The sequence below is a fragment of the Aplosporella prunicola genome (assembly GCF_010093885.1).
Source record: "Aplosporella prunicola CBS 121167 unplaced genomic scaffold K452scaffold_11, whole genome shotgun sequence".
NCBI classification, from domain to species: Eukaryota; Fungi; Ascomycota; class Dothideomycetes; order Botryosphaeriales; family Aplosporellaceae; genus Aplosporella; species Aplosporella prunicola.
Window position 1 is genome coordinate 51,155 of NW_022983539.1, and position 19,244 is coordinate 70,398.

The 19,244-nt window shown below is 57.8% G+C and overlaps 10 protein-coding genes across 10 annotated transcripts; 6 read left to right on the forward strand and 4 right to left on the reverse strand.

Annotated features, from left to right (window-relative positions):
- Window positions 1-386: 386 nt before the first annotated feature.
- Window positions 387-1,026, reverse strand: K452DRAFT_331973 (uncharacterized protein; the record flags this gene model as incomplete). Its single annotated transcript, XM_033545141.1, has 1 exon — window positions 387-1,026. One exon carries the CDS (start codon window positions 1,024-1,026, stop codon window positions 628-630), a length of 399 nt encoding a protein of 132 aa, XP_033398008.1. The 3' UTR covers window positions 387-627.
- Window positions 1,027-1,628: 602 nt separating this feature from the next.
- Window positions 1,629-4,187, reverse strand: K452DRAFT_286733 (uncharacterized protein). The gene is made up of 2 exons (XM_033540352.1): window positions 4,054-4,187; window positions 1,629-4,000 (listed from the first exon to the last, which is right to left on the reverse strand). Exons 1-2 carry the CDS (start codon window positions 4,174-4,176, stop codon window positions 2,093-2,095), a joined length of 2,031 nt encoding a protein of 676 aa, XP_033398009.1. The 5' UTR covers window positions 4,177-4,187; the 3' UTR covers window positions 1,629-2,092.
- Window positions 4,188-4,205: 18 nt separating this feature from the next.
- K452DRAFT_350730 (uncharacterized protein) lies at window positions 4,206-5,575 on the forward strand. The gene is made up of 2 exons (XM_033545675.1): window positions 4,206-4,768; window positions 4,819-5,575. Exons 1-2 carry the CDS (start codon window positions 4,352-4,354, stop codon window positions 5,446-5,448), a joined length of 1,047 nt encoding a protein of 348 aa, XP_033398010.1. The 5' UTR covers window positions 4,206-4,351; the 3' UTR covers window positions 5,449-5,575.
- Window positions 5,576-5,613: 38 nt separating this feature from the next.
- On the reverse strand, window positions 5,614-6,913 carry K452DRAFT_317978 (uncharacterized protein; the record flags this gene model as incomplete). The annotated part of the gene is made up of 1 exon (XM_033544114.1): window positions 5,614-6,913. Exon 1 carries the CDS (start codon window positions 6,634-6,636, stop codon window positions 5,614-5,616), a length of 1,023 nt encoding a protein of 340 aa, XP_033398011.1. The 5' UTR covers window positions 6,637-6,913.
- A 279-nt stretch (window positions 6,914-7,192) lies between these two features.
- K452DRAFT_227008 (uncharacterized protein) lies at window positions 7,193-7,677 on the forward strand (the record flags this gene model as incomplete). Its single annotated transcript, XM_033536874.1, has 2 exons — window positions 7,193-7,305; window positions 7,410-7,677. 2 exons carry the CDS (start codon window positions 7,193-7,195, stop codon window positions 7,675-7,677), a joined length of 381 nt encoding a protein of 126 aa, XP_033398012.1.
- A 293-nt stretch (window positions 7,678-7,970) lies between these two features.
- K452DRAFT_16947 (uncharacterized protein) lies at window positions 7,971-9,761 on the reverse strand. Its single transcript, XM_033535777.1, has 3 exons — window positions 9,695-9,761; window positions 9,156-9,642; window positions 7,971-9,104 (listed from the first exon to the last, which is right to left on the reverse strand). Exons 2-3 carry the CDS (start codon window positions 9,613-9,615, stop codon window positions 8,104-8,106), a joined length of 1,461 nt encoding a protein of 486 aa, XP_033398013.1. The 5' UTR covers window positions 9,616-9,642; window positions 9,695-9,761; the 3' UTR covers window positions 7,971-8,103.
- A 263-nt stretch (window positions 9,762-10,024) lies between these two features.
- On the forward strand, window positions 10,025-11,983 carry K452DRAFT_269872 (uncharacterized protein). Its single transcript, XM_033538960.1, has 2 exons — window positions 10,025-11,597; window positions 11,660-11,983. Exons 1-2 carry the CDS (start codon window positions 10,155-10,157, stop codon window positions 11,762-11,764), a joined length of 1,548 nt encoding a protein of 515 aa, XP_033398014.1. The 5' UTR covers window positions 10,025-10,154; the 3' UTR covers window positions 11,765-11,983.
- Window positions 11,984-12,037: 54 nt separating this feature from the next.
- Window positions 12,038-13,535, forward strand: K452DRAFT_286737 (uncharacterized protein). The gene is made up of 3 exons (XM_033540353.1): window positions 12,038-12,254; window positions 12,318-12,596; window positions 12,686-13,535. Exons 1-3 carry the CDS (start codon window positions 12,099-12,101, stop codon window positions 13,394-13,396), a joined length of 1,146 nt encoding a protein of 381 aa, XP_033398015.1. The 5' UTR covers window positions 12,038-12,098; the 3' UTR covers window positions 13,397-13,535.
- An 833-nt stretch (window positions 13,536-14,368) lies between these two features.
- On the forward strand, window positions 14,369-15,243 carry K452DRAFT_317983 (uncharacterized protein; the record flags this gene model as incomplete). Its single annotated transcript, XM_033544115.1, has 2 exons — window positions 14,369-15,041; window positions 15,134-15,243. The coding sequence occupies exons 1-2, from the start codon at window positions 14,741-14,743 to the stop codon at window positions 15,241-15,243; spliced, it is 411 nt and encodes a 136-aa protein (XP_033398016.1). The 5' UTR covers window positions 14,369-14,740.
- Window positions 15,244-16,896: 1,653 nt separating this feature from the next.
- K452DRAFT_297623 (uncharacterized protein) lies at window positions 16,897-19,105 on the forward strand (the record flags this gene model as incomplete). The annotated part of the gene is made up of 4 exons (XM_033542040.1): window positions 16,897-17,873; window positions 17,935-18,604; window positions 18,689-19,028; window positions 19,074-19,105. The coding sequence occupies 4 exons, from the start codon at window positions 16,897-16,899 to the stop codon at window positions 19,103-19,105; spliced, it is 2,019 nt and encodes a 672-aa protein (XP_033398017.1).
- Window positions 19,106-19,244: the final 139 nt, after the last annotated feature.

Consider the following 19,244-nt stretch of genomic DNA (forward strand, 5'->3'; position numbering starts at 1 on the left):
TTTGACGTAGTTGAAGCTCTGCGAAATAGAGGTGGAAGATAAAGTATTCGTAGTATTTAGAAATGGAAGCCGAATGCATGACTGTCCCTACGATTACTGGGAAACCCTGGTCAGATTGGCAACTGAAGAAATGCACTCTGTCAAAAAAGTTTTAAATACTAAGCAGAGCTGACATGAATCTTTGTCAGTAACGTGTTTGGGTGCGTTGATTGATATAAAGTGAAGAAATGACTACCGATCCTGGGGCGGAATTTGGAAGGGCCCTACGCACAATTCAGCGCTAGTGGGTAGTGTATATACGTACATAGATCATCTCTTCCCAATTACGCTTATAACAATGACACCTCCGGTCCGTAGATATGTTTCTTTTACCCGATACGAAGTCTCTTCTCTTTAATTATTAGACCGGGATTCCTGCTCGGCGTCTCGTTGGTACTTCACTCGACAGCCGGTTCGTCGTCACTTGGTATCTACGCTCGACTCCATTTATAAATCAACCATAGTCGCAATTCCCATATGTTCTCACTATTAGCCGGGCTCAACTTTAGTTTCGCACTATATCAAGTTGGCAATGCTAATTACCCCAGACCTCCCCTTTTACTCTCCCCGCAAACAATTAAAAAACCATTACGAGTGAATAACCTCGACCCAATAATCAGGCGTTGAACCGTCCGCCGCAGTGTACGAGCCACTTACCCAGCCACCGGCCTTGCCATCCGACAAGCAAGCCTGCTGGATATCATTTGCGACGGAAGCGATTCCCTTGCAGGAAAGCGAGGCTGCGTCGCCGCAGAGAGAGATGGCAGCTGACTTATGGCTGACAAGCGTCGTGCACTTGCTTTTAACGCCGTTGCCATTCTCGCAAACATCGCTCGTCCACCCGTGCATTTCGTTGATTGCATCGGTGATATCTCGCGTGTCGGGGCTGCCAGTCGACGTCTCGCAATGCGGCTTTTCGGCAAGAATACCAAGGGGAAGACTCGCTGTAAAGAGCGCGGTAGCGAGGAGCTTTGTGTTGACGTGCATCTAGTAATGTTAGCATATTGTGGCTGTTTAGTTGTTCGTGTATGCTTACCTTCAGAGAAGTCTGTTTTGCAAGTAGTTTGCGTAGGCTCAGTCTTTGGATTTTGCTGGCAATGGAGAGACTGACGGTTTACTCTAACGTTCGCTGGAAACAGCGTGTTTATATATGCCAAAGTTAACGGCCCCCTCCTTGAGCCTTAATTCCGCCCCCATCCCTAAACCGCTATCCGGTCCCCCCGCTTCTCCACCTCTGTCGCCTATCTTAATAGGTAGGAGTTGTCCTTCTATAGATATAAAAAGGTAATATACGCTACGCGATTCAGTAAGATACGTAGAGTATGAAGTAGAAAATAAAAACCAGCATTATAAAAAGCGGACACACCAAAAACAGCACTCCCCTTCTAAAATCTAAGAGTTCATAAACCCAGAGCATGCACATGCCCGTAGGGCCGTAATAACCCAACGATATCCGTGTACACGACGTCACACTACGTCCGGTTAGTCCGGCACGCGTATAGAATACATGCAATACACGATACAGGAACCAACGTTCAACAACAAAGCCACGAAAAGCAGTAACGAGGATTCGATTCGAGCAGCACGTTATCCCTGCCGGCTCTTGAGAAAAGATGCTATAACTATGATAGCAACGACGATACGTAATATAGTATTAGCGTACGCTCGAAAACCGTAGCCATTCAGTCGTAAGTCATAAGTCCAGCCCATCCACATGCATAAAACCCCACAATAACGACACAACGACACAACGACACTGCACAAAACAAACATCAACATCAACATAAAAACAACATACGAAATCCCACTACCATACCCTACATACCCTACCCTACTCTAAACCGCAAACCGCAAACCCTAACTCCCACCCAACTCCCACCCACCCCAACCCAATCCATCAATCAATACACCTACGCGCCACGCGCCCACCCACCCAACCCATGCAACCATCCACGCATCCACGCCACGGAAAGAAAGAATAGAAATAGAAAAGAAAAGGTTACCTACTGCAGTACAATCCTTCGTTCCTCTCAACAATCGCGACTCAACCAACTCACCCCACAACCCAAGCCCTAACGCCATTGACGGCCCACGCCACGCCCATCAGCGCAAACGGCAGCGTCAGCACCACGCGCCACATGCCCCAGCCCTCAGCAGCACCATGAGCATCTCCCATCCCCTCTCTCACACCAGCACCAGCACTCGGAAGCCCAAACAAGCCTCTCCCACCCCCACCCCCACCCCCATTAGCATTAGCATTAGTCCGCCCCCTCACCTCAGCCGGCTCATCCCCAATACTAAACACGCTCGTGAACATGGCCTCGAGGCCCGTATCGACCGGATCCTCCTTAATTCTCAACGTCGGGCCCGCAAGCGGCAGCTCGCCCTTTCTCCTCCGCTGCTGCTGCTGCTGCATCGTAGCCACGCTGGCGGCGCCATCGTCATCGTCGTAATCGTCGTCGTCGTCGTCCTCCGCCCCCGTGACCACCGTCGTCGCGTCGTCGTTCATGCCGCCAAACTTGCTCCGCGGCTTCCCCAGCATCTTGCCGAACATGTTCTTCGCGAGGGGCGTCCTGTTGACGACCGGCTGCCCGGGCTGCTTCAGCGGGTTGCGCAGCAGACTGCTGTGGATTTGCGACGAGGGCGCGGGGGGCAACCGGCCGAAGAAGGGCGATGCCTGCTGTTGCTCGGCGCCGCTCAGCATGGCCGTGGCCTGCTGTTGTGCGTGCGAGGGTTGCCGCCGCGGCTTGAAGTCGAACAGCGTCGTCTGCGTCTGCTTCGTCGGCGTCCACTCCATCGTGTCTTCGTCGTCGTAGCGCGGATCGTAGGGGCGCGTCGTCGCGGCCGTCGTGACGGCCGTGTAGGTCGTGGTGAAGGAGGGCGACGGCGACGGCGGCGAGGGTCTCTGCGGGGATCCCTGGGCGAGGCTGTCGATGGGGAAGGGGGGCTGGTAGGCCGGCTGGTAGTTGAAGTTTTGCGGCGGTTGGGGGTGGCTGTACGGCCCCGCCGGCGTGTCGTCGTCGAGCGGCTCCTCGAGCAGCGGCTTCGGCTTCTCGGTGAAGTTGATGCGCGGGTTGCGGTCAATCTGCACGACGCGCCACGAGACGACCGACGTCACCAGCAGAAACGACGCGACGAACAAGTGCAGCGCGCGGTACATGGGCTGGGTGAGCTTCGTCTCGGCCGGATCCCGCAAGACCCACCACGACACGCCGCGGACCAGCAGCACCAGCACCTGCAGCTTCATGTGGTCTCCCAAGCCCCGCAGCCGGCCAATGGCCCCGTTGAACTTTGCGCTCAGCTTGCTGTTCCACCAAAACGAGCCCAGGGCCAAGACCAGGGCGAGCTGCATCTCCGGGTTGAACGTCGACACGCAGAGCGGCTCGACCTCGCCGTGCTTGCGCGCCTGCACGCCGCACGTGTAGTAGCTCTGGAGCGGGGTGCGGTCCTTGGGGTCCCAGGCCTTGAAGCTGACCATGGCGCCGGCAGCGCTCCAGACGAGGTGGGTGGCGACGCTGACGCGCCAGGCGATGCCGGCCCAGAACAGCACCCACGACTGCCACGGCACGGCGGCGGGCTGCTTGCGAAAGTCGGCGCGCTTTGTGCGGTCCATCAGGCGGCGCAGGTGGTCCGTCTTGGCGGCGTAGCCGGCCTGGCTGATGCGCTCCTGGACGCGGGGCGCGCAGTGGACGCAGACCTGGGGGTAGCGGCGTTCGAGGTTGCGGCGGTACTCGGGGTACGACTTCTCGTAGGCGTCATAGCTGGGGTCCGAGGGCGGAGGGAGGTAGGCGGCCAGCGTTTGGGTCAGCAGGTGCTGGTTCTTGATGCACGTGGCGCAGAAGATGGTCTGGTCCGACGGGTGCAGGTTCAAGATGGGCGAAGCAGAGCGGGCGGGCAGAGGGTGAGCGAAGCGGACGGGGGCAGCCGTCTCGGAGACGGGCGGGTCGGTAATGTGGCCATTCTGTGAGGGTGCATTAGCTACGCAAAGCAAAGCAGAGGAATAAACAAACGCACCTCGTCGAGGTAATTGACGGCCTCGCACTCGCGACAGGCAAACTCGCGGATGCGCGGATCGCGCTTGAGGTTGGACTTTGTGCCGCAGTAGAAGCAGGTGAGGTTGCTTCGTAGCAGCGGCATCTTTTAGAGAGTTGGTGGTTGGGGCAAGAGCTTGGCGGCGGAGCGGCGGAGACGAGGAAAAAGAGACACAACAACAGCCATTGTAGCTCGTCGTGTTGCCGCGCCCCCGTCCAACAGCGCCGCCTAACGCATTTCCTCGATTCCATTCCATTCGACTCGACACACCACCACCACCATGCAAAAGGTGCTCCAGCGCACCGCCATGGCCAAGCGGCAAGCGGCGCGCAAAGCCCGCATAGCAGAAGAGGCCGACCGGGCCGTGAAGCGGCGGATGGAGCGGCGCGAGAACCAGCAGATCGAGGCGCTGGTGCGGCAGAGCGTGAAGCAGGAGCGGGCCTGGCGGCGCGAGGACTACGAGCTGGGCCCGCTGAAGCCGCGCCGCGACGTGGGCGACAACTACGGCCTCTGGGGCACCGTCGACCCGCAGCGCCTGCAGCCCGTCAAGACGGACCCCAACACGCGCCTCAAGTTTGCGCCGTTTGCCCCCGGCGATCGCGTCGCCATTATGCGCGGCAGGGATACGGGCAAGATTGGCGAGGTGCGCGATGTTGACGATGAGGCGCAGGCAGTCCATGTCAAGGGCCTGAACCTGGTGAGTTGAGCTATTCCTCTCTCTACCTACCTACCTACTAACCCTCCAAGGCCGACGTCTCCGTCCCCGAATACATGCGCGACTTCGAGAACGACCCACGCGCCTACCGCACCGTCGAGCTGCGCATCCCCTTCGCCGACATCCGCCTGGTGTACCCGCTCCCGCACCCCGAAACCAACATCCCGCGGGACGTGCTGATCGAGCGCGTCGTGCGGCGCCGCGCCGGCGTCGACCGCTTCGGCCGCGACACGTACACGCGCCACGTCCCCGGGACAAGCGTGCACATCCCGTGGCCGCGCGCCCCCGCCCCCGCCGAGCAGGACACCGACTCGGACACGCTGCGCATCACGAGCGAGGCGGCGACGTTTGTGCCGACGCTTTTGCGGCCCCCCATGCCGGCCTCTGTCATCGACGAGCTGCGCAACCCGTTCAGCTATTTCCGCGACCGCCACGACGCCGCGTACGTTGAGCGCAAGGCGGGCGAGGACGCCGCTGTCCGCGAGAAGCGCCTCATGTCGCGCCAGATGATGACGCCGCTGAAGGAGCTGCATGCCCGCCAGCGCATTGAGAACCGTGCGAAGGGTAGGCAGGAGCTGCCCGAGACGGCGCTGGCGAAGATTGGCCGCTTGATGGCGGCGAAGAAGGCCCAGGAGAAGGCTGCTAGGGCTGCTGCTGCTTGAGTGGGGAGGGTGTGTAGGGAGCAAGAAGGGCGGGGCGGGACGTGCAGATTACGTGGGTGTGTTTGTGTAGATATATCGATGTGTGTGTGTACAAGAGCAACAAAAAAGAGCAGCAACCATCCCCAACACCGCGCCATGTCCCAAACCCCCACTCCCACCAACCACCTAAACCAAAACCCCCCTAAACTCGCCCCGCCCCCCCGTCCCCTCCTTTCCAAGCAACCCCTCCCACTGCACGACGAACCGATCCACCAGCCCCAACCGCACCAACAACCGCCCACTCAGACTCAGCCCCCGCACCCGCGCCCAACTCTCCACATACACGGTCCGCAAGCCATGTAAATCCGCGAGGCCGAGCACGCGCAGCAGCACGCTGGCCAGCACGACGATGGCGCCCGTCGCGGGGCCGTTGGTCAGGATCATGTCGGGTGGGTTGTGCTGGAGGAGCTTGAGGGCGGAGATCAGGGTGTAAAGGGCTGTGAGGGGCGTGCTGTGGAGGGGCTGGTGGATGCGGCGCGCGCGGGGGAGGGGAGCGAGCGCGTGCGTGCCTGTATGTGTGCCTGTGCCTGTGTCTGCACCACTTTCCCCCCCTCCGCCCTCCTCCTCCCCCTCCCCATCCCACACCCTCACATTCCTTCTTCTCACCCCCTCCCCTCCCCCAGCACCTTCACCTTCCCCTTCACCCCTCTCACCCCCCCTCACCCGCCCCACCAACCCCGCCTCAAACTCCCTTGCCCGCCTCGCGCTCAGCTCGTCCCCCTCGCCCACGACCCACGTCCGCCGCCCCCAACTCCGCACGAACGTGCCCGCGTCCAAACGCTCGAGCATCGCCAGCATCTCGGCGGTGTGGCCTCCGCTGCCCAGCACGATGAGCATGTGCCCCGGGCGGGTGGGGAGGGTGGGTATTTGTGGTGCGTTGTTAGCGTTGGTGTCGGCGTCGTCGATTTCGTAGGCGGCGAGGGGGTCGCTGTCGTTGCTGTTGGTGGATGCGTTGGTTGTGGTGGGTGGCTTGGTGTTGTTGGTAGTGGTAGTCCCGCCCCGATACCGTGGCTGTGGCGGCGGGCGCAGGGGCCCGATGACGAAGAGCAGGCGGAGCGACAGGGCGAGGATGGCGAGGAAGAGGACGATGACGAGGCCGTTGCGGATGAGGAGGGCGAGGGGGGGTGCTTCTGCGCCGGTGGTGGTCATGGTTGGGCGGTTGGTTGGACTAGCTAGGTGGTGCGGTGCAGGTGCGGGTGCATTGCGTGCGTGCGTGTGTGTGTTTTGACGCGTTTTTTGTTCGTTCGTGGTTTTGTTCGTGGGCTGGTTGTGGTGGTTGGAGCTGCAGCCCGTGTCGGAGATTGGATTTATCCCCGGTGATTGACACTGAGAACTCGGGCCAGGTCCAGGTCGCGCAGCTGTATGTAGAGTCTGCTCAGAAGAGATGCCAAGCAGGTGAAGATTCGCAGAGGTGGACGCAGCGAGGCCAATGGGCTGGCGGAGACGCGTCGCGTGTCTAGGTTGTTTTGTTGTAGGAGTATTTGATTTGATAGCAAAAGCCGACACTCGCAATCGGCGTCTGCCCCGCACCCCGCACCTCTCCAATCCATTGTTTTCACACCAACCACCTCGCACCTTCCACCCTTCCACCCACACACATATAAACAACAACAACAACAATAACAACACATACATGCTCCTGCCGCAGCGCGCATCCCTCCTCCGTCATTGCTTCCGCCTAGCCACCACCGGGCCACGCCGAACAATGTCCTCCTCCGCTTCCACCACCACCACCACGGCCCCGCCCCAAAAGCACGAATGGCTCGTCATCCTGCCCGACCAGCCCGACGCGCTGGACCGGCGCCTAGCCGTGCGGCAGTGCGTGCCCCCACCCATTAAAAACCCCTCCTTCAAAAAAACCCCCCACCTTCACCTCCCCCTCCCCAAACAACCCACACTAACGCCCCCCCTCCCCCCAACAGAGAACATCTCCAAACCCTGCTCTCGCCCACCCACACCCCCCAAGACTTCTGGCTCCTCGGCGGCGCCTTCATGGACGCGTCCGCGCCGTTCCCACCCCCCGACGGCGAGACGCCGAAAATGGCGGGGTCGGTGATGCTTGCGTTGGCGGAGAGTCGGGAGGAGGTGCTGGAGCGGCTGAAGGCGGATGTGTATGCTCGGGAGGGGGTGTGGGAGTGGGAAAAGGTGCGCATTTACCCGTTCAAGAGCGCGATTCGGAAGGCGCTGTAGTGTGGTGTGAGGTGTGGGGTGTGGGGTGTAAATTAGAGCGGGAGGAAGAGAGAGAGAACGGACGACGTCGAGGGAAGCCTGCAGTACCGAGTGAGCGAGCTAGACAGACAGACAGGGACGCAGCACGTACGTCAAGAGACGGCAATTGGATGCCCAACATCCTCACTCTCCAAATTCCCCAAGCGAGTCTCGCGACCTCGCGGCGCAACAAGCAAAAGCGTCTAGTGGACTGTCCGCCTGCCTGCGTGTAGAGTAAGAGTACCTACTTCGATGAGGAGTCTTCTTCGCCTGCCTACCTACTAAAGGCAGTTCCGCTCTTCGCGCATAATGAATGCCATGATATCATTCCCTTCCATCTTGTCCCAAGCAGCCCGCTCCAATAAAAGTCCAAACACAAAACATAAAAAAAAGCAAACCCTCTCCAAACTAATCCAACATCCCCCCCTCAAACCTCTCCCCCTCAAAAAACCGCGCCGAGATAACATTCCCATTAAACACCCTCCCCTGCAACGCATTCACCGCCCTCAACGCGCTCAGCTGGCTCGTGAACTTCACAAACACCGGCACCTGCTCCGCCGTACTGCTCGCATGAATCAGCACCCGCTCGACCCTGCCGTACTTCTCGGCGCACTCGTCGCCAATCTCGCCGACCAGCTGCCCCTCGGCCATCTCCCGCGCCAGATCCAACCCCTCCACCATCCCCTTCAACTCGACAACATTGCTCATAGCGCCAAACGGGCTGGCAGCCGCGTCGTCGCCCTCCTCGCCCTCGGCCTTCTGCGCCTTCTTCCCGCCCACAATCTTTCCCTTGCCCCCAGGAGTAGCCCACCCCCCGCCCTCGGCGTCCGGCCGCTTCTTCCGCTTCTCGGCTTGCACGCTCAGTGGCGTGATGATGCCCGTCTCTTTGGCGCCGAGGCCCTTGCCCTTGCTCCACCCCCACTTGCTGAGCATGCGTTCCGCGAAGCCTGCCTGACCCGGCCGGTTCGAGCGCGGCTGCTCGCCCTGCTGCTGCGGCTCCTCGGCTGAAGAGGCCGCCGCCGCCGATTCGTCGACCAGTGACTGCAGCTCTGCTTCCGTGGAGGGCATGTCTGCGGGCGCCGAGGGGAAGCTGTAGCGGACGGGCGCGCGGGCAATGGATCCCGCGCCGGCGCGGTAGTCGTAAGGGGCCGGGGCGCGGGAAGCAGTTGTGGCGGTGTCCGGGGGCGTGGGTTGTGCTTCGGCGGATGGCGGCGTGGGCACCGGTTCGTCTTGTCCCATCTCGGGCGGCGCCTCCGCCATCCCGCTCATCCGCATGCGCCGCGCAAACGCGTCTTCGCCCGTGTTGTCGCTCGGGACCTCCGCGGGCGTCGATGTCGCTGCCGTGTCGCTGGGGGTGGTGAATTCGGCCGGTGGCGCAAAATTGTAGCTCGAGGGCGGGGCGAATTGTTCTGCGGCAGTCAGTACCCGCCATGATATTCCCGCAAGAGATTTCGACATACTTTTCAGAGCGCGGGGAGGAGCGCGGTCCTCGTCGTCGCTCGAGACGGGCCTGATGCCCCTGGCAACGTCGTGGCGGTAGTGCAAGAGATTCGTAAAGTCCGACTCGGCGCGCAGCTGCTCCGTGCTGCCCAAGTAGAGGTTATAGTCGTTGGGGCGCGTGGGGTCGTAGATCTCGTCCCAGTCGGGCTCACCGACCTCGACCTCCTTGTTCTTCCTCTTCTTCCGGTTCTTGCGGCCGCCGCGCTGCGCCTTGGGCAGGCCGAAGTCGTAGTCGTCGTCGTCGCCCAGAAAGTCCTGGATCGTCTTCTTCTTGCTCGCAGTGTCCTGGGCGGACTCGGGCTCTAGTATCTCGGGCGTCACTTCCGACCTCTCGACGGGTGGCACGGCAAGCTTGCTCTTTGCCGTCTTGCCGGGCGCGGGCTTCTGGGCGGTGGGGCGCTTAATCGACGAGGGTTGCATGCGCAGCGCGGCTGCTCAGACGACGGGCTGCGTGAGTTACTATTCTCTCGTCTTGCAGTAGAGGAGCGGAGTGGCCTACCATCGCGGATCTTCTTCGCGTCGGCGGCCTGCTGAGCAGCAATGTCATCGGTCGAGGGCTGGGCGTAGCGGACGGGCGCGCTGGAGATGGCTGCGGCGGAGCTAGACCCGAGCAGGTCGGCAAAGGAGGACAGGCCCCGCGACGGGGGATTGTTATTATTGTTATTGTTCTGAGCCATAGTTGACAGAGTCTATAGAGTTGTTTGTGAGGTGAAGCTCACTGCAGGTGCAAGGTAGCTGTCGCTTGGCGAAAGCTTGGTCGGCAAGGCGTCGATCACGTCTCCCGGTCTCCCCCCAGTCGCGACCAACGATATGGCGTGCGCGACGTAATCGGGCGGGATCGGGCGACCTCTCAAGGTGAATTTGCTTCAGATATGCCGAACACCCGCTTCGCTCTCCTTATATATCTCTGTCTCCTCTGAAAAATCTCCGTCAATCTTCCTTCGATAGGTATCGTGAACATGGCTACCACCCTGTCCAACGCCTTCTCGGCGCAATCGTCGTCAACTGCCGTCATTGTCCCCGGCAAGCCGGCCTTGACCGTTTCCTTCCAGCAACTGTCCGCCGAAGTCGCCTCTTTCCAGAAGAAGCTCGCCGCCCTGGGCATCACCGCCGAGTCGGCCGTCTCCATTGCCATCCCCAACAGCTACGAGTTCATCGTCGCCTTCCTCGCCGCATCCTGGCAGCGGGGTATCGCCGCCCCGCTCAACCCCGCCTACAAGCAGGACGAGTTCGAGTTCTACATCGATGACCTGAGCTCCGCCGTCGCCCTGGTCCCCAAGGGCCAGTTTGCCCAGAACTCGCCCGCCGTGCGCGCCGCCAGAAAGTACAAGGCCGCCATCGCCGAGTGCTACTGGAACGGCCGCGAGGTGGTGCTGGACGTCAAGGACAAGGGCAAGCTCGCCAGCAAGGGAGGCCAGCCCGTTCAGCAGGCCCAACCCGAGGATGTCGCTCTGGTGCTGCACACCAGCGGCACGACGGGCCGCCCCAAGGCCGTCCCCTTGACCCACCGCAACCTGACGCGCACCATGAAGAACGTCAAGGAGACGTACGAGCTGACGCCCGAGGACCGCACCATGCTCGTCATGCCGCTGTTCCACGTCCACGGCCTGTTGGCCGGCTTCCTGGCGCCGCTGCACTCGGGTGGCTCTGTTGTTGTGCCGCCGCGCTTCTCCGCCTCGGAGTTCTGGGCCAATTTCATCGAGCACAAGGCCAACTGGTACACGGCCGTACCCACGATCCACCAGATCCTGCTCAAGAACCCGCCGCCCAGCCCCAAGCCCAACATCCGCTTCATCCGCTCCTGCTCCTCGCCCCTGTCGCCCAAGGTCTTCCATGACCTGGAGAAGGCGTTTGATGCGCCCGTCCTCGAGGCCTACGCCATGACCGAGGCCTCCCACCAGATGACGTCGAACCAGCTGCCGCACCGGGGCTCGCGCAAGCCTGGGTCTGTCGGTGTCGGCCAGGGCGTCGAGGTCCGGATCCTGGACCAGGAGGGCAAGGAAGTGGCGCAGGGCAAGGAGGCGGAGATCTGCATCCGCGGCGAGAACGTGACCAAGGGCTACCTGAACAACCCCGAGGCCAACAAGTCGTCGTTCACCAAGGACGGCTTCTTCCGCACGGGCGACCAGGGCAAGCAGGACGAGGAGGGCTATGTCATCATCACGGGGCGCATCAAGGAGCTCATCAACAAGGGTGGCGAGAAGATCAGCCCGATCGAGCTGGACAACGTGCTGGCGCAGCACCCGGCAGTGGGCGAGGCGGTCAGCTTTGCCATTGCCGACGAGATGTATGGGCAGGACGTGGGCGTAGCGGTGGTGCTCAAGGAGGAGCAGAAGCTGACGGCTGATGAGCTGCGCAAGTGGCTGGCGGAGCGCGTGGCCAAGTTCAAGCTGCCCAAGAAGGTACGTTTACGTTGTTTCGATGAAGTTGAGAGAGAGGACTGTGGCTGACTGCGGTGCGACAGGTCTTCTTCACGGACCACATGCCCAAGACGGCGACGGGTAAGATTCAGCGGCGCATGGTGGCGGACGCAATGCTGAAGACGGAGAAGCCCAAGGCGAAGCTGTGAGGGATGAAGATTGTTAATTGTATTCTGTGTCTGTAGTGTACTGTAGTGTTTGATAGCAATATCCGTGCTGTGATTTGGTGGTTTGGTGGCGGAGAAAAGCGGAGCGGGCAACGCGCACGCTGAAACAATGGACTGAGCGTCGCCTGATTAGATTGCTATCGATAACTGCTGCACCTGGAAGTACAAAAGTACCGCGTCACAACAAACCGTCTCCCCCACAACTTGCCCTCTTTTGTGTGTTCCTTGTCCCGCTCCGTCAGTCGGTCGTTTCTGCTGGCCCCTTTCGTCTATTTCGTTGTCGTTGTAGCCGTTTCATTCCCTCTCTCCCACCACAATGGGCTCCTCGTCCGTCGCCAGTACCACCGCCACCGCCGTCGAGGAGAAGAAGCCCACGCCGGGTGGAGGGGCCGGCCATGACGACTTCTACTGGACCTACACCGAGGAGCCGCACCGGACGCGTCGAATGGCCATTATCAAGGCCCACCCGGAGGTACAATGCCCCAACCACGTCCGCTCTCACCACTTTGATGAACTCTTGCTGACCCTCGTCCAGGTCACCAAACTATGCGGTCCCGAGCCGATGACCAAGTACGTCGTCGCAGGCGTCGTTGCTCTGCAGGTCGGCTGCGCGTGGGCGCTGCGCAACTCGCCCGTCTTCTCGTGGCCCTTCTGGCTCACGGCGTACATCATCGGCGCTACGGCCAACCAGAACATCTTCCTCGCCATCCACGAGATCTCGCACAACCTCGCCTTCCGCAGCCCGCTGGCCAACCGCCTCCTCGCCATCTTTGCGAACCTGCCCATTGGCATCCCGTATAGCGCATCGTTTAGGGTGAGTGCGAATAAGCCATTGGATAATTGGAAACCAGCATAAAGGATGTCGTATACATTGGCTAGAACAGGTATGCTAACGCCTTCCAGCCCTACCACCTCACGCACCACAAGTCGCTCGGCGTCGACGGGCTCGACACGGATTTGCCCACCGCATTCGAGGCCGTCTTCCTCGACTCGGTCCTGGGCAAGGCCTTCTTCGCGACCTTCCAGATCTTCTTCTACGCGCTGCGGCCCATGTTCATCTACCAGATCCCGATCACGGGAATCCACCTGCTCAACATCCTGGTGCAAGTGCTCTTCGATGTGGTTCTCGTGCGCACCGCAGGCGCCAACGCGCTGTGGTACTTAATAGCGTCGTCGTTCCTGGCGGGCTCGCTGCACCCCTGCGCGGGCCATTTCATCGCCGAGCACTACGTCTTCGAGCGGCCATCGCCCGACGCCAAGGACCCCGCCGCGCTGGCCCCTGTCCCCGAGACGTTCAGCTACTACGGGCCGCTCAACTTCTTCACGTACAACGTCGGCCTGCACAACGAGCACCACGACTTCCCTGCCGTGCCGTGGTCGCGCCTGTGGCGCCTGAACCAGATGGCAAAGGAGTTCTACGACCCCCTGCCCCAACACCCCAGCTGGGTCGGCGTCATCTGGCAGTTCGTCCTCGACCGCGACGTCGGCATGTGGTGCCGCGTCAAGCGCGCCGAGGGCGGGCGCAAGGTCGGCGGTGGGACGGGCACCACGGCAGGGTGGAAGGAGGAGGAGCTGGGCGCCAACGAGGCAAAGGTGATTCCCGGCGTTAAATAGTTGACGATTGCATGTGACGACGCGATGACTTGGGAGGGCTGACGGATATTTTGTGATGTTGGTACGTAGAAAAGAATAGAATTGTATCGACATTGGCTCTAGTAATACCTGCAGTATCCTATTACCGGTGCGTTTGCAATGGCAGTGGAAGACGCATTTTTGTTTAGTGTGATGCAAGCGAATGGAATGCTGCTAACAACTGCGGCGTATGTAGGCTGAGTATGTCCACGTCCCCCATCTCTCTCTTCATCTACTCCACACACATCCATACCTAGCCCAGGACCACCAACGACAGCAACAGCAAGCAGCCTATCACTCCTCGACATGCATCACCGGCTCCCGTCCCTTGAGCATACTGTACAGTACTGTACTTCACGAGCAGAACAGGGCTTGCGGCATTCAGCGGGGTGGGGAGTGTTTCGTAAGTAAGTAAGGCAGACGGTTTGCGCGCCGCCATCTCGCTCCTATACCGGATATGAACTGGAACAGCAGCGGTGATGCTTGCCAGAGCCAAGTTACCTAGTCGCTTTGCTGGATAGTGGTTCATCGGGTTTCCGGCTACCGGAGACCGGTCCTTGTCGTGGCTGGGGGTAGTCTAGTCTAGTTCCTGGGTTGGTTGATCGAGCTGTTGTAAGTATCACGAGGTCTTGGCATGGTGTTGAGCGGAGAACTTCATTTGAAGCGAGGCTTTCCACTCCCTGCCTCCGCTCCGTATATCAGCACTCCTGCTCCTCTCGCATCTTCGTCTCCAGCCTTAGAGAGACGGATTGACCTAGGTATAAAGATAACACCTTGTGGCACAGCGAGAGGCTTGCGGAGAAGCCGTTAAGCGCACAGCAGTTAGCACTCGCCCGCGGGCTGTCTGGCTCGATAATGGCGCGTCTCGTGACGGTAAAAACTGCGCTTTTTTGAGCGACATGAAGGTTGGTGGTGAGGAATGTGTGGTACGAGATATTTAATTCCTGGTTCGCTAACAAAGCCCTTATACTTGGCTAATTATGGCACATGTTTAGTCCGGTTTGGCGTCGAGAAGCTTAAATCGAGACCCTGACCCGGGCGTCTTCGATCCGCCTGTCTGCGATCCGTTTGGCGGACTATGTACCTACGCTCCGGCTGGGCCGTCCCGCACTCTGCTAGCCAGCCAGCATGAAACGCTTTTCTCAACCACAGTTCTGCAGAAGAGAGATATTTACCAGAATTTCACACTCAGGATGATGTAAGGGCAGCAAGTGAAATACCCAACCCTCAGGCAACCACGCTTTTAAAACGCCGCCGAGTGGCCTCTGCGGACTGAGATAGCCATCCAGCAAGATTTCCAGACCGCGCTCGATCAATACCACCACAATGCGCCTCTTTCTCGCCGTCGCGCTCATCACACTCTTCTTCACGCTGGCCGTCCTAGCCATCAAGCCGCGCAGCGAGTCCCAGCTCGAGCCTCAGACGGAGCACCGCGTCGAGCCGCAGACGACAGAGCCGCAGATCCATCGCCCGACCACTCGTCCGGTCAAGCACAGGGCCAAGCGCAGAGTCAAGCGCAGGGCTAAGCCCGAGACTGAGGCCCAGCTCGACACTACGGACGGGTACAGCAGTTCTGATTTCGAAGACGGGTTTGATGGGAAGGAATTCAAATGCACGAGTCGCCGCGGTGCGTATCGTCTCCTTCTCTAATCTACCTGCGTGTTGCGCGTGCGCTTTTTATAAGATAAATAAACGGCTGATATATTAAGGATCCCTCAGGAGGCTGCATGCTCACGGGCGAGTGCTGCGGCTTCCTCGAGTGCCAGGACTTCCCCGACGGCTCGCGGAAATGCGACTATCCGGAACGCTATCCGCCTCGTGGTGTTTGAGTCGTGCTTTTTTCTGCCTGGGCTGGGGTTGCGAGAGTTGGGTGGGAGGGGGTGGGCTGGTGAGTGGGTTTCCTACGTCGTGCCGAGCGTGCTGTGTTCGGTGTCTGCGGGGAAAGTTGGAAGAGGGTTGCTTCTATGTCGCTGTTACTGTGCGTATGATGTGCTCTTCTCCTTTGGTGTTTGGTGGTGCTTTAAGTAGGAGCTAGTACATCACTGTATCTATGAACTCGCTGGACAGTGTTGAGTCTGCAAGACTCTCTTTGATCTTTTTGTCTTTCAACTGGAATTTGCGCGAGGAGATTGGCTAATGGATGTTTTCCCCGGCAATGTTGCTAGCTGTTTATAAAGCAGAAATGTAGTTGTTGAAAGATATTAGCGGTGGCTTTTATTGTTATATCTTTGTAGGTGAACAAACAGCTTGGTCATGAAGCAAAAGCTCCTCTCGCTTTAGTCCATTCAAACATCCGCAGTGTTTGTGAAGCCGGTTGCAGGCGATGTAATTCGTCTCTCTCATTTTCGACATGCTTATTTCCTTTTTGAAATGGTATGGATGCCTACGAGCCATTGACACTCCTAGTTAACGAATACATGTCTCTTACATAGCGCCATCAGCTCCGGCTTCCGGAAAATTATGCACCTAGATTTATTATCCCACGAACTGATATCAGCGACCCCTGCGCATGCGGAAGGCCGCTCCGGAAGCGGAAAAGGTTACCGAAGCTGAGATACTATACTATTTTTACTTTTGAGATCGCAGTGAGATCTACTAATATTGCATAGTTAAAGCTATGAGAATAGTAGTAGCGGGTACGTTATTTCCATGTTCTAGAGAGAGTCACGACTCAGCATGCACATGGTAATAACAAGGTGTTGCAATATGCCCTAAGGTTTAAACTCGGGCACCATACCTGAAAAGACTTCATTACTTACAGGTTAAATCATTAATGGTAAGTATGCGATTCGCTGGGTTTTTGGGCTTATTCGGCTCACAAATTCTAAGTTAATGACTACTCGGTTAATATCTGGCGCCTGCTAGGCTTCAGCCGCAAGTAATACCTTGCATCTCGCTTCAATTCTGCAGGGTGATTTTAGCCAGAGCTATAAAAACCAACATGATGTCATACAGTAAGCTGGGTGCAGAAACGACATTCCTATTAGGACTGGTCCCCACCGCACACGAGCTCGGTTATGTACTGTCGTACATGATACTATTCAGGGTTTCGGCGCGTAAATGGACGGTGCTGTTGTGGGAGACAAATGTCATTGCCATAAAAAGCTTAGATTTTCGTACTTGCGGCGGCCACGAATTACGACCCAGAAACTAAGTCCTAGCCACCGAATTCAGCTCCGACGCGCTTGTACCCTGTACACTACCCCACTACTAGATGAAGTCGTATGGTAGAAATAAAGTGTTGCTATGTATGCAATTCCCAAAAAATCATCGATCATCGGCCAAGCTCTGCGACACTCAGCCCCCAAAACAAGAATAGGACTTTGTTGAAACCCTTGCAAAGCAATGCATCCGAACAATCAGTCAGCCAACTTCGTCCTGAACTACTGAAGTTTTTACCCTCTCTTCGAAGATGTCAAAGTATTTTCATTTCTTGTGCTGCTTTCGATTTCCCTTCAGCCCCTGACACTGAATTGTTCCCCATGGATTCAAAGGCCCTACCGGACGACTATACTATTTACCAAGGAGTATGGACAAACTGGACTTATGGCCGTATTTTCGGTGCCACACTGACGCTTAATCGGAGAGACGGCGCTCTCCTGATTGCGTTTATCGCACTTTTCGTCACCTTAATTGGAACGAGCTTTTGGCGCCTGATCTGCTACGCCTTTCATTACTACCGCTCAACCGAATCACCTCGCGATGGTCTCCATCATCAGATCCAGGCGACCCTTCGCAACGCAGCCAACGGAACCAGCGGAGCATGGAACCTTATATCGATCCTAAATGCGTGGAAGAGAGAATCTAAACAGCCTTACCGCCGAGTACTTCCTCTCCTCATACTCACGGTAGTTATCATCAGCGCTTTCGCCGCTGCCTCTGGCTTCTCGTCTAGAATTTCCTCAATGGGGAGCGAGGTACTCATTAGAAGCAATTATTGCGGAATGATGTATGTGACAAAAGACGAATCGATTTCCGACCTATACACCGTCATTGCTCCGTACGCCCGGCAACGAGATATCGCTCACACGAACTACGCTTCTCAATGCTATAATCACTCCAATCCCGAAAGCTGTAGCATGTATGTTAAAAACAGACTTCGTGTAGAGACTACGAGAAACGCCAGCTGCCCGTTCGGCGGCGATATCTGTACCAGGCCGAACAACTCCCTTATTTTAGACTCCGGCCTCATCAACCTACATGATGACCTGGGCGTCAACCTTCCTTCAAGCCAACACATTTACTTCAGATACAAAACTCAATGCTCCCCTTTAAAAGTAGAGCCTTACCAAACACTGCATAACCATACGAGTGAAAGCGGCACAACCACCCTCGCAAGATACCACTATGGGGAGCAAGCTACGCGCTACAGCTACAACCGAAATTTCACTTACGAATACTGGGCGAATTCCACAAGACTGGACGACGGACCGGCCACGAACGCAGACTACACAGTCAGGTAGGCAAAAATCCCAAAGATGTTTCTACAAGAAATCGCATACATTAACAGTCTCGAGCAGCCACCGCAAAGCTTGCCGGGGAAACGGCACATACCACGACACAAGCTCGACCTTCTATCCCATACCCGAGCTAGCTTACCCAGACGCGGACATCGCACTCGTCTTTCTCTCCGCCAACGAGATTGAATTCGCCCAAGAAATCAGCGATGACTGGTACGCGGCGCACCAGCCCAGCAATTCGACGCGCACAAGCCTGTGGTTGGGAAACAATCAGGAGCTGCGCACGTACAAGCAAGACACGCCGGTGTCGGTGCTGGCATGTGCGTCGCAGAAGCAGTGGTGTCTCGCCGACGGAACATGCACGCCGCTATCAAGCGAGATAGACGTGAAGGGCCCGGCAGAAAGTCTCGCTGGCGATGACGATGATGTCAAATCGAAGTTGCTGTACTGGGTTGTTGGAGCGACCATGCAGAGCGAGCCGAGCTTGGAGTCGATCATCTCCTCGCTGGGCTCGCAGGCCTTAACTTCGCGCACGAGCTTATTCGACGGTGTCCAGGGCCCTTTGCCGGGAAGGCAATGGCAGCATGAGGTCGAGAGCTGGTTCAACATTGCTCTTGCGAGGATTCAGGCCACGTACGTTGACATCGCGATAGGCTCGGCTGATGAGGCTGTTGCGCGGCATATCAAGCGGCCGAAGAATAAGCAGGAACGGTACCTTTGCAACAATCAGGTATGTATGTAGGCCTTCAGGGGCACAAACCCTATAATATTTGCGTCACTGCCTTGAATCAGCTGACAGTGCCTTCCGGAACAGAAAATCCGCAGCACAGTTTACACAAATATCTCACTCTTCGGTCTCATCCTAATCCTGTCCATCGGCACCATCATAATCCTCCTTTCCAATTTCATAGAGACCCTAGTCTCATTCATCCTGAGACGTCGTCGGGCAGACATATACGCCCACCTCGAGTGGGGCGTGAATGAGACACTTCAGCTACAACGACTTGCCCACGAAGGAGTAGGGCTCGGGCAGTGGAAGAAATGTGGCGACATGGTACCCATAACTGAAATGGGTGACATGATTGGCGTTTTGGATGTGAGTGAGGCGTGGCACGTGAAGCTGAAGGCACCGGTGATGGGATGGGAAAAGGAGGGTATGGTGGTGAGTGTAGATAGTTTGGGGACTGATGGTAGCGTAGCAGTAGTCTCTAGTGGGCTGATGACCATGTAAATGGGTAAGCGCATTGAATGGATCACAAAAACCACTTTCAAGTCTCCGCGGTATTATATATGTTCGTTGTTCAAAAGGTGAGATGCTATCTCTTACCTTCAATGGAAATATTTATCGCGAAGCACCCCAGCATCACCGA